At 34.6% G+C, this 16,555-nt stretch overlaps 1 protein-coding gene across 1 annotated transcript; it reads left to right on the top strand.

Moving 5' to 3' along the window:
• The first annotated feature begins 6,025 nt into the window (after nt 1-6,025).
• Nucleotides 6,026-12,984, top strand: LOC100498305. The gene is made up of 11 exons (XM_031900782.1): nt 6,026-6,293; nt 7,030-7,107; nt 7,223-7,270; nt 7,794-7,847; nt 8,519-8,569; nt 9,221-9,274; nt 9,683-9,736; nt 10,230-10,283; nt 10,855-10,908; nt 11,826-11,881; nt 12,811-12,984. The coding sequence occupies exons 1-10, from the start codon at nt 6,146-6,148 to the stop codon at nt 11,837-11,839; spliced, it is 609 nt and encodes a 202-aa protein (XP_031756642.1). The 5' UTR covers nt 6,026-6,145; the 3' UTR covers nt 11,840-11,881; nt 12,811-12,984.
• The last annotated feature ends 3,571 nt before the right edge of the window (nt 12,985-16,555 follow it).

The raw sequence follows: 16,555 nt of genomic DNA, 5'->3' as shown, positions 1-16,555 counted from the left end.
TCGGCAAGCGGAAAAACGCTTGCCGAAAATTCAGCCCTACGCCTGCTACTTGTGCCTTCACCCGAGCGTATCCCATTCATTCGAAAAAATCAGCCCTACGCCTGGTGTGGCATCAGCCTTAGCCTTTCCTTCTCCTTGAAGCAGATTTAAATTGTGGCTTATAAATTTGCTGTTTTTAAATATATGTATTAATACTGAGATTGACTATAGAAAAGCATAATGTTTATTTGGGCCTCAATATAGCCCGTCTGCTACACACCCTAGCATGGCAGCAGCAGAAGAGATGCCAACGGCTCAGATTTAAGGAGGATTTGATAGACATGCACGATGGCTCAGATTTAAGGAGGATTTGATAGACATGCACGACTTCAATTTTTTTTTAGCAAACTTCAGTTCATTACAAATAACACCTGGTTTGTTATGTTATTTGTCAGAAAAGTCACATTTGAAGTTTTCAACACGAGAGAATATGGATATTTTAAAATACTCTCTGTAGGTACCCATAGGGTTAATTAGTCCCTATGGCTTTAAACCCTGTAGCTTCCTTGTTTTGTGCTGTTACTGGGCAAAGACCCATGTATCAGTTTTGAGTTTCATGTGTGTGTTCATTGGTTAACAGGTAGACCACCCCCTTGGCACTCAGATATAGCGCTTAGCAGGGGGGGTGGGTCTGCCTCTTTGGCTGCCTTTGCTCACAGGGGAAGGAGCACTGAGCCTGGGCGCAGGACTAGGCCCCAGTAAGCCATGTGCCCCAGAGTGTTGTCATCTACTCTGGTGAAGTCGGGGACAGGGACCCCGTGAATGAGGACCAGTTAGATAGCAATTTTTGTGGAGCACTTTCTAGGAAAGTGAGATAGTGAGGGAAGAGAGCACGAGCAGTTTGGCTCAGAGGAAAGTAGCTGTGGGAGTACCCTCCAGACAGGCACTGTTGCCTTAGCGTAGGGCCACGGTTTAGACATAGGAGGCAGGTAGTGTGTGAACCCTGATCCAGAGTTGCCGTGGGGCCTGAAGGCTAGAGGTGTTCAACCTGAGGAGTGGGGTATCCAAGCTGACTGTTCCAGAGAGTGGGCAACTGAACCGGTGGCACTGATCCTGCTCAGGCTCAAGAGGAGTTGGGAGGAGTGTGTGTGCACCCTCTCTGTGCTGTCCTCAGAGAAATGCTATGCTAACTGATGTGTGTGAGTATCTTGCATAACCCTGCAAATTGATTGTCTCTGACAATAAACCAGTTCTACTGTTCATTTGCAAGAACCTTCTGGCGCCCATTTGTTATTCTGCATTGCACACAGGTACAGTGGTATGTAGTTGCACTACACCATAGCTCCGTTTGGTTACTTCCACATAGCGAAGGCCCATCCTGAAGGATTGAGTCACATGTACCCCATGCTCTAGACCTATCTAGCCGTGCTGTTGGCTTGGTTACAGCCAAGAAAGGGTTACATCTCTTATGGTTGTTTTCTTGTTTATAAAATGAGAGGACTTTTATAGTTATTATTAACACATATGTATAAAACACCAACATATTCATCAGCAATGTACAATAAAAGGATGTGTAAAGTGAACATACAAGAAAACCAACAACCAATACAAGAGATAAGAGGCCCCTGCAGCTTATGATTGCGTAAAAGTCTGCTGTTGGACCGTACCATTATTTCACTACCACAACTAACAATGTTCTATAACTGTTAACAGCAGAGAAACAGTCCACATAAATAGAAAGGGCAGGCAAATTCCATTGTGATGTCATAATGCTGCTGTGAACCTGTTGTAACATGATACCATCAGGCAGTGATGTCATCATGCTTAAGTGCAGACATAACATACATCGCAGAGCAAGAGGGCAGTTGGTGCATCACCATGCTCTTCTTGAATTTTATTATATTTATATTTCTTTTTTTTATATTTAATTCTTTTGCAACATCTGATTGTAAGTATAACAGTTTTTATGTGTGTTCTTTAATATTCTGACCTTTTATGGTTTGAATGCATTAAAAGTGAAGAGACACATTTAGCAAGCTTGATGATTATATATGATGATTGATGATTTATATACAGTATAAAAGGAAATCACAAAAATACAAATTCAGAAATGAATCTAGTGTTCTGGCCCAGGGCCCCTTATTTTCAATCAATAAGTACAGGTATGGGATACATTATCCGGAAACCTGTTATCCAGAAAGTTCCAAATTACAGAGACTCCATTATAAGCAAATAATTCTAATTTTTAAAGATGATTACCTTTTTCTCTGTAATAATAAAGCAGAACCTTCTACTTGATCCCAACTAACCAATAATTAATCCTTATTGGGTGCAAACCCTTATTGGGTTTATTTAATGTTTAAATAATCTTTTAGTACACTTACAGTACGGAGATCCAAATTACGGAAAGATCCCTTATTTGGAAAACCCAGGTCCCAAGCATTCTGGATAATGGGTCCCATACCTGTACTTTAAGATCATGGCTGCAAGTACTTTTTATAGCATGACAGCTTGGTGACACCTATGCAGATAGCATAATGGTGATTTTATTTCTGTGACCACAATGACAGTGCAGCCTAATGATCATTTGTCTACAAGGGCTAGAACTTTACAGATGTAGAACCTTTTTTCCAGAGATTAATTGTAATGTAACACAGGTTTTTCTAATAATGTTGATATATATTTAATGACATTTTCTTTCCTTTTTTTTTTTTACAGTAATTTCTGATAAAATAACTGCAAGAAACAGTAAGTAGAATTGTTTTAAGGGATTGGAAAATAAAAAAAATGTGAAGTATTTATGATGTTTATGTTGAGTCACATGGTATTGGATCCCCACCTAGGCTGCATTTATCCATGCTGGTGGTAAAACAATCCCATTGGATATATTTAATGTTTAAATAATTTTCATTCAACCTGTTTTACTTTCTAGTTCACAGGATTAGATCTGTTTATGATACTAATAAGTATTTTTATATAATTTTCATTTCTTCAATTTTTCAGTGAAAAGATCCATGAGAAAATATGAATTTATTGCAGAGATGTACTATGAGCAATGTAAGTAAAAACAAGCAGGGAAAGTTTTTTAACCATTAGGGAAGCTGCGCAGCAGTGAAATGTGTTGGCATAGGTGGACTGAGTCTGGTGACTAGCCCTTTCCAGTGTTAACAGTTAGGCGGGGAAGTTGGTGGTTGGGTTTTGGGAACGTCAACTCAAAATATTTTTTTTGCCTAATAAAAGAAAACATAATTCTAAGCAACTTTGCAACATTCATTACATATTTGACTTATTTTGATTACAAATTTTTGACGTATTTGTATATACAATCACTATTAGAAGTAGTGTTTATCTGTCCTTTTCTATTCCCTGCCCTGATGGCTCTGGCTTTTGACACAATGTTATATAAGGCAGCAGACTGACAGACCTGTCTTGCTGGAGAAGACTGAGTTTTAGTTTAAAAAGTAACAACCAGCAAATGCTGCTTTTAATAGCAATTACATTTACAAATAACTTTTAAAGCACTTATACTTTTCAACAAATTCACATTGGAAGTTGCTTGAAATTATGTTTTTTTCTTCTATTGGCAAAAAACTATTTCCCCTCCCCCATGCAGATTTGGCTTGCATGCTGAGTGCAGTCAGTTTATCTAGGTGGGTGTTTTTAAAAAATTGATTTGGTAATAAAAGTTAGGTTTAAATTCAGTATTGGGCAGTGGTGATTGTGTATATGAACTGGTCTGCTATACTCAGTGGGAGAGTTTGGGTTGAAATGGCTGTTAGAGATCTCTCCTGAGGTGAAGTTAATATTGGTTTATAGGTATATATTCAGACCTGCAGTAGGATACTAACGAATAGATACTTAAGGCAACATTGATTGTGCGATCCATCAGGGAACTTATATGACTAGCTAGGCTTCATAACTGTAGCATTTGTTAGCCATTGCCTTTTAGCAAATTATAGCAAACTTATAGGTGCAGCTGTTGCTACTAATCACCAATAGCAATCAGTCAGCAAGAAGCATTTACTATTCTTTAACTTTCGAAGAACAAACATCTTTTCGGGTTTTTTTTTTGGTTTCTTTTTTGACTTGACCTGCTCATTGGGTGCTGGGAAATGATAGCCTTCTCATTACTGTGTTAAACATACAGTAGCTGATTTGCCTACAAAAAAAGTAAATAAACTCTTCTCCCATTAATAAAGATAAATGGAGGAAGAGCAATTTTTTTTAATGTTTTTTTTAAAGCAAGTTTTTCTGTTAAAGCAATAGTCCATTAACTTGCATGTTTTTTTGGCATATGTGAGGAAACTATAGCAATCACATGCAAGCATGGGGAGAACATATAAACTCCATGATTATAAATCCCTGGTCACAATCAAATGCTGCTTCTGCATTTAAATTAGATGATAACTGCTCTAAAAGTATCCATTGCTAATGTAACAATGTTTCTTTTACTTTATTATTGCTGTCAGAATCAATCTAAAGTATTTTATTTTGTTTTATTTCAGTAATTAAACACGTGGAGTTTATAGTGACACTTGAACAGAGTTCACAAATTACCAGTAAGTAAATTCCATGTTTTTTTTTTGGGTGATGTTATATAGAATGCATTGCTAATAGTGTACACAATGGGTAGCTAAGACCCACCAGAGAACCTGATCTCAAGGGCCCACCATATACTCAGCTGTACTGGGAGAGCACAGAAATAAATATTTCCCTTATCCATTTTCATTCAACCTGTGTTACTTTCTAGTTCACAGGATTAGATCTGTTTATGATACTAAGTATTTTTATATAATTTTCATTTCTTAATAATTTTTCAGTGAAAAGATCGATGAGAAAATATGAATTTATTGCAGAGATGTATTTATTTCTGTGCTGTTCCATGTATCCTGGCTCTGAGAACTATATTAAGGGTAACACAGTGGGGAGGTGCCACACTCATTCGCCTAGCTGCCACTGGGCCCACTGGGGTTTTCCTCAGTATCCTGATAGGCCAGTACAACCCCGAGTATCACACCAGACACAGTTGGCCACTAATTTACAATTAAACCCACTGAATAATTTTAATCAATCTTACTTCTGCAGTTTTATACTTAGAATAATAACAATAATGTTTATGCATTGTTATCTTTCAGGGAATGAAAAGTTAGAAAACTTGTTAATGGATTATGTAGAGAGTCTGGATGATGGTAAATAATATATATTTTTTTTTTATTAAAAACTTAAAGGCATATTGCTATGTATAATCCTAGTAGAATACAAACAAAGGATTTATTTTATTCCAAATGGCTACAGGGATTTTACTATCAATTGTAAGCAAAGGGCATAGCTGGAATTCTTAATGTATGGGTGTATTTAATAGCTTTAATAGCAGTTTAATAGCTTTCACTTGGTAATGATAAATTGAGGGCCAAGGCACCTAGTCCAGCCCTGTTTAACTCTCCTTTTCAATGGGAATTCCACCACGTCAGAGTGTTTGCTGAAGGATAGCAGATTGTTTCAATAGTAGATGTAGTCAGGATGAGCAGAACAAAGAATAAAAAGGCACAACCTAATGTTAATCACAATTATATTTACAAATAGCTTTAAAATAGTTGACGTTTTAATTAACACATTTTGGAAATACATTATCTTACAATTGCAATTTAGAATTTTGGAAATGTAATATGTCTTCATGTAATTAAAATATTATTTTATTTTAGTGGAAAAAATAGGAGCTCCAGACATAAACGCAGTGTCGGCTTTACCTGGAATATGTGAGTATTTTGTCTACCCCATAAGGCTTTCTCGAAAATATAAGTGCAATTGTTAATATATTACATTCAATATGTGCATGATGATTAGATTATTATTAATAACCCCACATTTGTTTCTAATATTTGAGGATATGAATGCTATTTTTAATTTCAGTTCAGGAAATGTCATTAATTTTTATTATTTCTTTATTATTATAGTGAAAGAAAGAGTGCAGGGAAGATATGTAAAATTTAAAGAAGCACTGCAGAAATGTAAGTACAGGACACGCTCTATTTTGCATTCCAAACATAAGCCATTTATACCCTAAAATAAAAAATGTGAGCGTGTGGTTACCTTTTAATATAACATGACAATGTATCATATTATTCTGGACAATGGAAAATACCAAACCCAAATGCACTGAATTGCAATGATTTACACGACTCCAATGATTATTGTCACAGTAGAATTGTGTTGTTATAATGTGCTCAGTAATCTGAACCCTCCTTTACTTTTTATTATAGTGAGAACAGAAGGGACAGCTGAAATTTCCAAATACTTAAATCTTGAATTAAAGAGTAAGTAGAGGATAATATACCAACTAATGTATAAGGCTGTTAGAAGTGACTATGGGTCAGATTTATTATGCTGTGTAAAAAACATTGACAAAATTGGGCACATATCACCAGGCTTCGCCATGTAAACAGTTTAAAATAGACTTACTTTTTTATATGTTTTTTTCTTCTGCCAGAACTTACATAAGATAATGGCGTAAAATCTGGCGTTTGGAGGGCGAACTTCACTTTTTATTTTACACGGCTTTTTACACAGTTTTTCTGGCAAATTTCATTTCACACAGCATAATAAATAGGCTCCTAAGAGTACTAAGACCACTGCTACTGGCACTAGCGTGGGGGCACTGTAAGAACAACATGCCAACAGCAATAAAACCCATTAAAAAATACATAGGTAAACCACCCCTTTATATATTGCTTGTCACTACCAAAGAAAATGACGGGGCCTAGTATGTTTGTACTCCTTGTACCTTGGATGATTGCCCAGAGCAATTAGGGTCAATCAATTGGAAAAAAAAGGTAAGGTAAACTAACCTAACAGGAAGTGCAGAGAAAATGCACATACAGGGTTGCTGTTAGCAGTCTACAACTGCGACTGTCTCAAAAAACACTAAATATAACAAATTATTGTAAATTGCAAAAGCGCTGCAATACATTTATTGCATTTTTTGGTAAATGGTTAACATACATTTTATAAAATGTCTTATTCAACAAAAATTTTATCTGTTGGTTCGTTTAGATATAGAAGACTTCAGCACAGAACCTGCAACAACAATAAAACCGATAAGCAATACAGTGGTTACAGAGAGAGAACATGGTAGGATTATATCTTTTTTTCAATATTTGGTCCATAAACATTTTATTAACTGCCTGCAGGCCTCTCTATATTCCTATCTGCTGTGTTAATGACATAATATCTATCTGTGTTTCAGGTACCTTAAGCCAGCATGATGTGGACTCTCGTGCAAGAGCCACAAATAGTAAGTAGAAACTATGTACACACGGTGGTCAGGGTTCATTTTGCAATTCTTGTTTGCTGTTCTATGTGTTCATTGCACAGCAATGCTTTTAAATTATTTCATTTCCCATTGGGCATATCACAAATCAACAGAGATAAATGCTGACCACAATAAAAATTGGCCTTGATCTGATTTTATTGCATTCAGCATTGATTTCTGTTAGGTACAGACTCTAATAAACTCCAGGTAACTTCTGCATTCCCATACAGTTATGGCACAGAGCTGCACTGCAAGCAAACAAATAGTGAGCCCCTTACTGCCCTTCTTACCCATAGGAAGTAAATTCTATGGGTTGTGTTTAGTGTTGCTGGAGGACCGTGTGATATCGGTGTATATGGAATATTTACTCATCTATTAATTAAATACAGTCAGTGTACTGCGGGGTTATAAATGCTAAACCTATCGTCTGTCGTAGTTTTACATCTCTGTAAGTAACCAACTTACAATTTTATATAGATATTTACCTTTGTTTTTTTCTTCTAAGTGCAAAGAACTATGAAAATGCATCACATGCTTGGCCAGAAATATTTTGAGATACGTAAGTGAAATTATTATGTATTAAATAAATATTTGTGAGTGAAAAGCTTATTTTTATCATCAATCTGAATACATTGGAAATAAAAAAGTTATACAGTAAAAAATATTTTTTTATCAATAGGAATAAATGGGAAATAAAAATAGTTGTATAAAATAAAATAATATTGTTCAGGTTTGTTTCAATAAAGAGAAAATAATTATTGTGAATCTATCAAAAGAAATCCAACACTGAGCCCTGGAGATATTGAGCTCAGTATTTATCTAAAGCAATTCAGTCAGACTATCTGTCCATCACTGTCTGCGGGCATTTGTTCATATAATACCTCACCTTGTCAGCCATGCCTGACCTCTCAAATTTCCCTACACTTTTTTTTTAACTCCCTTATTCTGTTCTGAGAATAGTGGGTATGGATCAGATAAAAAACTGAGCAGTCTCAAAAGAGATTACCTGTCATGTGCATATTATTATTATCTGTGCCCGGCTTGGTGGTAGCACTGCAAGTTAGAAAGCGAGCACAAGATATGAGCAGGGTAGATTGCCCTTTGTGTGGCAAAAAAGTAAATGACTTGTAAAGACTATGATGTTTCTTATATATTTTCCCTTTATGAGACTAACAAAATTGTTGTACAAAATAAAATTCATGTTTTGATTTTCTTTTTTTTTGTATTCAGTTAAAGACCAGGCGAAATATGAATTTGAACACGGAGGTCCCAAAGTGGGAAGTAAGCTGTTCCATTTCTTTCATTACAAAATAATTTCTATATAAATATATAAATATCTTATATGTATAAAGCTGTGTAAAAATACAGCAAGCATCCCCACAGTGCCCTATGTAAAATCCCCTGCATGTATAAAGCCTTGTAGAGCATTTTGACATATGTATAGCGGGTGTAAAAAGAGATGATAGCTTAAAGAAATGTGTGTAAAAAGCAGCATGTGTTGCCTATATTTGTTTCATTGACTTAAATGGATTAAAATAATTGGTTAATTACAATTATACATATTGTACAATAAAAAAACACCTTCATAAAAACCGCCATTAGCTTTTTGTCCTGAAACCTTTCTGTGATCCTGATGCACGGGGTTAATTCATGAATTTGAAGAAAAGCAGCAGAGCTTTACAGATATGCCATTTATTTTAAATATTTCCTTTAACACAAGTTTTTGGCATAAATCAATTTATATGAGTTTCTCCAGTGTAATTTTTAAAAAATCCAGAATTCCAAGGTGTGATGTTGCCATTCGCCCTCAGCTTTAATTACTAATAGCAACACTTGTGTTAATGCTGTTTAGAATATGATATTAATGAGCTTTGTATTTCACAATTTAATAGTTAAGATATCAGACTGATTTTTCTGTATTTTTCTTTTCAGTTCAATTAAAACTAATTCAACTATATGAAGACTATAGAGAGTCAATGGAGGAAGGTGAATAGAGTATTTTTTCTATTTTTTACAATTTTAAAAAGCAAAAAATTGGTAGAAAAATGTTTTTCATCTTAAACTAAGCCACCATAGTATTTATCTATTAGTGTCAGCGCTTTTATTTCTGATGTATTATATTTTCTGCTTCAAACTGATTGTCATATTTAAAGCCCCGCAACTACTTGCACTCATTGGATACTCACTAGCCCACAATACAAAAGTACCAAATGCTCCTCTAAACAGCTATTGTCTAGTTATTATTAATCATTTATGCTGAGAGGTTAAATCATATGTTAACTTTTTTAACTTTAACAAACAACTATTAAATGGAGTCTCTGTATTTAACTAATTCAGATCTAGTTATAAAACCATTTTATTTATATAATGAAAAATTTCTCCTTTTGAATTTAGCCAAAAAAGCAGGAAGTCCAGATCCATCCCAGGTTGGAAATCTTCCAGAAAAATGTAAGTAAAAGCCTGCAGAATGGTTGTAAATAAAAAAAAAATAATAGAATCAAAATTGGGCAAAATATTTTTGGTTCTGTTTTAAGCTGCTCTATGGAGCAATTGTATCGATCATTTTTTTCCTTCTTATCACTGCCTCTAAATTTTTATTTTTAAAGCCTTTATTCATCAGAAACAATTATTTAATGCAGAAAAATGCTTGAAAAAAATTACCCATACATGTACACTGCAAAAACAAAAATTCTTTTAACAAAAATGCACAGGAAAAAAATGATACTACTGATGAAAAAATGTAAAAAAAACTTCAATGTTTTTTTAAAAGTGAAAGAAACTGACATGGAGAAAAATTACAATTTCTAGTTGAAATGGGACTGGAGTAAAAACCTTTAATAAATTTGCCCCAATGTTTTCAGAGCTATTCATTCTATATTCACTATGCTAAGTTTATATATATATATATATATATATATATATATGTATTTTTTCTTTTCAGTACAAAGAATAGTAACAGCAGTACAGATGAGATTTACTGGGCAAATGGATATATGTAAGTACAATGCAGTTTTTATATTATTATAAAGCTAAAGATCTGTAATAAAAAAGTATTTATGCCTATACTTATATGGAATATTATTAGACAGCAATTTGGGTGTGACTAGTAAAAATGACCAGTAAAATGATGCTTCATGGCAATGTCATTAACACAGAAGATGGATAATTAACATAGAAAGTTTGCTAGTTTTGTAAAGAGTCCCTATATTTCCAGCTTTACTGAGGAAGCATGGTGGAAAAGGCATAGAATTTGCTGTCGTTGCTAATTTTTTACATTTCTATGGTCCCAAAAGCCGTTTTATACGTTAAGGGTGTCATAAAATTTTAATTACATTTTGACCACTCCTCAGTTGACCACACAAACACAAGGTCACAGCCACAAAGTTCATTAAATATAAAACAGAAAATAAATGTTAGCATGTTACACTAGCTGTGTCACTGCTGCTGTTGACAATGCCCCTATAGCAGAATCGCCAGGCGGGTGAGCCAATAGCTGAAGGTGGGACACTTTTTCCTGTGACTGATGGGAACACCAAAGTGATATTTCTCTGTCTTTTTTATTTTAGTAAAAAATAAAGGAAGTGCAGAGGTTGAGAAATATTTGGCACAACTTAAAATTGGTAAGTAGAACTCTTGTAAACACTTTGTATTTATGCTTAGGGCTTAAAATGCACCCTTCCACATGTCCACTTTTCTTTCAACACAAGCCTTTTGTTAAGGTACCCATACATGCACCGATATTATGGTATGAAACATGGTTTTGTAGAATATTGGGTGCATGTATGGTGGATTGACAAAGTGACAAAGCTTTGGATACTGGTCATCTCGTCAATTGGGCAGGACAACATTTTTTTAATTGGGCACTGTTGAAGGCAAGCGCTGAATAGTCAGATAGGGGTAAAATTCCCATTGTTTCTACCTCCATATCTGACATAATTGGAGTTTAGCAGACATTAATAGTTGTATAATCCAGCATTTATATACCTCTTTAAAAGTAGTAACAGTAAGAGACGGAAGAGGTGGGTAAGGAATTGTAGGAAGAGTAGCTGTTACTGCTGTTGTTTCTATATAATTTGCACCTTTAATGAACATATTTGATAGAAGGAGTCATTTACAACGCAGGACACAGTGCAAACAGCAGTTTTTTGCATACTGCAATACTGCATCTTGTAGTGTATAAGTTGCAGCAGAACTCTGCCATTTCCCCTTGGATTAAGCACTACTTGGGTTAGGCAGCATTCTATCCATGACGGGCTGGTGGGGGAGGCATGTAGGCCACAATCATTCACATGTGCACCTCCTGATGCCTTCTTATAGCAGAATGTATTCACATGGCTCATGCTACACATTTGCATTCCCTTAAAACAAAACAAAAAAAGAACTAAGAGATTTTACCCTTAAGTAATTATGGACAAACAACTTTCTAGTTTATCATTTCAGGACTTAATGTGATATTGTTTATTTCATCATTTTCATCATTTTGTTAAGTTTATTTTTAATTATTATATCATTATTACTTTATTCTTTTTCTTTAAAGGAAACACAATATAATTATATTTTTATGAAGATAAGAATGTGACATCCCAAGATAAAGTAAGTAGAATATATATTTGTGTTGATAACGTTTTAATGTACTTAGAGAAGGAAATTGTCACTTGCACATACATGAATATACAACAAACCCTTTAATTGCCAGCAACTGATAAACTAGATTGTTGTAAAAAAAAGTTTCAGAGTCCCATCAGTCTTGATTTTGTTTCTGTGGTCTGGGGGGGGACCAACTTTTATTGGCCCACATATGGCCACCTTAATAATGGTCCGGCTAGCATTAATGATTGGTTGAGTTAAAAATCACAGACAGCTACAAAATTCAGCTAGGATTTATGGAAACTTAACTTTTCTGATGACCTAGAAAAATCTATAATGTCATATTAAGTGGGGGGGGAGGGGGGGGGGAGGTGAGTGGACTGTAATATAGGGTTGCCAGATAGGTGAAAAATTGAGGATTCTTCTATAAAATCCAGCAAGAAAAAATACATTTTATAAATGCATTCATTTTGTAGTCAGCACAGCCCAGTCACTCACATTTCTCCAAATGATTTGGAACCACCCACATACAACACACATCACCATCTGAATTCCTGGCATCACCACTTCAAAAGAATTCTGAATATTTAGCAAGTTGGCCAGACCAAGTAATGAAATTGCTGCATAAACCAGCAGTGCCAAAGTACAAACTAATCAGAAATACAGGACTGTATTTACTCTAGTGGTGGAAGATCTACCAGATGAAATGCTCACGTGTAAAATCCCTTAAAAATCAGAGAAACTTATTAAAATTCAGGTAGCAAATAACTGCCTGCTTTGCTCTCCCACTCTATTTGGCACTGTTGGTTTATCAAGTTGTGTATTGATATTAGGTGATTGTGTAGCCTGGTGTAAAAAGAAGCAATCACTTGGAATATGTAGAAATATATAAGGAGACCATACATTAACATCTCTGGTGCTTTATTTACCTATAGGTCCTTCCAGTGATGTGACGTTATCCATGGAAATGAATTTCCATGGCAGGCATTAAGCAAAAAATCTGAACTGAAAAAGCATGAATGGGAAAAAGTCGCAAAAAAGTCAAGAAAACAACAACTTTTTCAACTTGTCAACAAAAGCCAGCATCAAGAAACCCCAAAAACCACAAAGAAAAAAAGATATTTCATTTTTGCCATTTTGGGGGCTTCCCACTGTTTGATTCAGCTCCAAATACCAATCAGGAGTTCATTAATTGATTCAATAAATTGTTTTGTGCTAAATAAATAACAAAAGTGCAATTATTTCAAAGTACTAGCTTTTTCAATACTGTCACTTAAAAAAGCCTTTTTCTAAAAAGCAATCCGATTCAACAAAGTGCTATTCAGGTATAGGACCTGTTATCCAGAATGCTCGGGACCAAGGGTATTCCGGATAAGGGGTCTTTCCCTAATTTGGATCTCTGGATTGTTTTGCATCCAGTAAGGATTATTTATATCTTAGTTGGGATCAGTTACAAGGTACTGTTTTATTGCTACAAAGAAAAAGGAAATCAGTTTAAAAATTCTGAATTATTTGATTAAAATGGAGTCTATGGGAGACGGGCTTTCCTTAATTCAGAGCTTTCTGGATAACGGGTTTCTGGATAAGGGATCCCATACCTGTAGTTTTATATTCTCACAATTTCTCATCAAAAACCATCAATTGGTGACTGAATAAATTAGATAAAAAATATGCAGGTTTTTTTTAAGTGCCAATTTTTTATAATCTCACTTAAAGACTCTTTTTAAGTGAGATTATAAAAAGTTGGCACTTTAAAAAACCTGCATATTTTTTATCTAATTTATTCACTATTTTCACATTCGTAATTGTCGGGTTTTCAAAATCAAAAAAAATCCTAAAACGTTCTTTATAATTGCTTTGTATAAATTATTTTAAGAATGTGGTAAAAAATGGTAATTGGGTATAAAATACTGTTAAATAGAGTACATTCCAACTTCCCCTAAATGCCTTGATAGCTGTGCACAGACTGGGGGGACAGGAATTAACCAATGAGGTGCTTACATTATGGTTTCCAAAACTTAAATTAAAAAAAGTAGAGAAACTCGAATGTAAAATTTCAGTATCTAAAAGAGTTGATTTAGAAGTCAATGGCCAAAGTTTTTCCACGTTTTTTCAATATTTTAGAATTTATTTGAGTGTGAAGACCCAATGGAAATTATGAATTTGAATATGAAATTGAAGCATTTAAGTTTTTTTTACTCGCAACTTCAAGAACTGATAAATTATACATTCGAAATTATAACATCTTCATACAATTACCACTCACTCAGAAATAACATGGGAGATGTCAGCTTACTTAGAGACTAATCATAAGCGAAGAGGTGGGGGTTGAAGCAAGTTGAACACTCTGCTATATATATCCAGTGTCTCTACTTGCAAAAATCTCTCTACAGCAGGATAGTTTGGCCTTTAATAGTTACAAAGCTATTCATTAACTCACTTTTTGCGCCTTAGCACTTTTTATCAGTCTGCTGTAATAGAACAAAACACACAAACTGATATTATCACTTTTGATCACATTTTCAAACCAACCTACCCAACATACAACTTACCTGTATTTGATATTATTTATTAGTACACATATTGTTTTTATAGCAAGTATATATAAATATTGGAGAACTATTTGAGTTCAAGCCCCCATTGCAGGGCCAAACTTATTTCATGGCCCTCCTTAGCTCATAAGGCTACAGCTTTAGGAAAAATCTGGCGTATTTGTCATTCAGCCATAGTTTCAGTAACATCTAGGACAGCAAGTAAGTGTTCACTTAAAAATTCTTATTAATAAAGTTGCAAGCTGGGCTTTCTTAGATTGCTAAGAGGTATTTTACAAAAATCTTATCCTAATTGCCCTTCAGGCCAGACCACCATTCTAAACATTCTTATACCAACCTAAATATTAATTTACTAGCCTGTATATTACAGTACTTGAGTTTATAATGTAGTGCAATTCTGCATATTATAGTGCCCTTCTCTATACAACTATAGATTTCCGTGTATTGTCTTTGCCATTCTGTGATTTTGATACCACTTCCATTTGGGTTGTTTGCCACCCAGTGTGTTTCCTATCCATTCTAGCCACCTTTTCAACATCCACTAAGGATCTTGAATATCCCACATATTTAAATTATATGGATGGGTGTAAAATAATGGATTCTGATGGAAGTCATTGGCACTGGTGAAAAAAACTACTAACTAATTTTCATTTGTTATTTTACATCTGCTTCTGTGCTTATGCACCTACTTTACAGTGTGCTTTTCTGTTTTAGCACAGTATAAATGAAGCTGGCCATCACATTAAAACTGTGATCTTTTGGTAGTGAAAAAATCTCAATAGTTTGTATACTATTGTATGAGCCCACATTATAATATCAGGGCGTGTAGTATAGTATAAGACTGCATATTATATTAACACCCCTCTATTATTATTGAAGTCTCTGTGTGTTGTATGCTATTCTACGCACAAACTGAATTCACCCACCCCATTCTAGCCCTCTGAATTATTTAGCACCACCCAAAATTATAAACTTAATAGGGTAAGTAATCCAATAAATCATCCTATAAAACAGATTGTAAGCTCTTTTGGGCAGGGCCCTCTTCACCTCTTGTATCGGTTATTGATTGCTTTATATGTTACTCTGTATGTTCAATGTATGTAACCCACTTATTGTACAGCGCTGCGGAATATGTTGGCGCTTTATAAATAAATGTTAATGTAATGTATTAGTCTGAAGTGCCTTTAAAATACACAAATTACACTTGCTTACACACAAAAAAGCTATGCTTGACTGTTCATCTCTAAGAGATCTCATCTACTGCAACAGATATGTCTTTTATATAGCCATTCTGATCCATAGTTGTAATGCAATTCCACAGAATGTTCCACAGTTAAATGTGATGCCTTAACAAACTTTCAAATAATTTGCTCAACACAGATGTCAATTGTAGAATTGCCATGCTGAAATCAGAATCCTTATTTAGATTTTAGAATCATATCAACTTTACCTCTATCCGTAGGAACGATACCAGATGAATGTTGTCTGAGAAAATAAAAAGTAGTTAAGCTAAAACTAAACTAGTACGTTCTTAAGTACTCAAGAGTGAATTTGACCAGACACTGGGGTCTTGTTCACATTAAGCACCATATCAAGTGTCAGCCACATACACACTACAATTATGATCTCTCCTATGGCCATTGGTGGTAAGACAGATCATATGTTCACTCTACTAATGTTAAGAACTTAATCATCACATCTTCAGGTAAAGACAAAGGAATTCTTTACCCCATCTGATGATGCAACATTATGATGGTCGGGCCCCTTCAAACGCACATCCTCAACTGCAGTGAGCAAAGTGCAATTGTCATGTTTTTTTCCATAATGCAGTGTTTTCCCCAGGATTCCAGCATTGTTGTGGTGACAAGGGGGTGTTGTGCAAAAATTAATGCAATTCGCCACACAATTGTGCTGAAAGTCCACTTGCCATCATTTAAAAAATATTTCTAAATAATCAAGATTTCTAAATATACCTTTGATTATGTCCAACTGAAATATCACATTTATTCTTATTTATACCACAAGCTTAGATTACATCTTTCATCAGCAGCTTTAAAACAGCAATGGACAAAATGCCTCTTTTCAAAGTGTTCAAAATATGGTACATAAAACATTTTTTTTAAAGCAA

This window comes from Xenopus tropicalis, chromosome 4 (assembly GCF_000004195.4).
Source record: "Xenopus tropicalis strain Nigerian chromosome 4, UCB_Xtro_10.0, whole genome shotgun sequence".
Classification (NCBI taxonomy): domain Eukaryota; kingdom Metazoa; phylum Chordata; class Amphibia; order Anura; family Pipidae; genus Xenopus; species Xenopus tropicalis.
This window is presented reverse-complemented; position numbering and strand designations above follow the sequence as displayed.

Excerpts from the sequence above, each read along its gene's own strand:
- LOC100498305 (XM_031900782.1), top strand. The coding sequence starts at position 6,146 with ATGATTTACACGACTCCAATGATTATTGTCACAGTAGAATTGTGTTGT. Across the intron at positions 6,294-7,029 it reads CTTAAATCTTGAATTAAAGA|ATATAGAAGACTTCAGCACA; the intron begins GTAAGTAGAGGA and ends TGGTTCGTTTAG. Across the intron at positions 8,570-9,220 it reads CGGAGGTCCCAAAGTGGGAA|TTCAATTAAAACTAATTCAA; the intron begins GTAAGCTGTTCC and ends TTTTCTTTTCAG.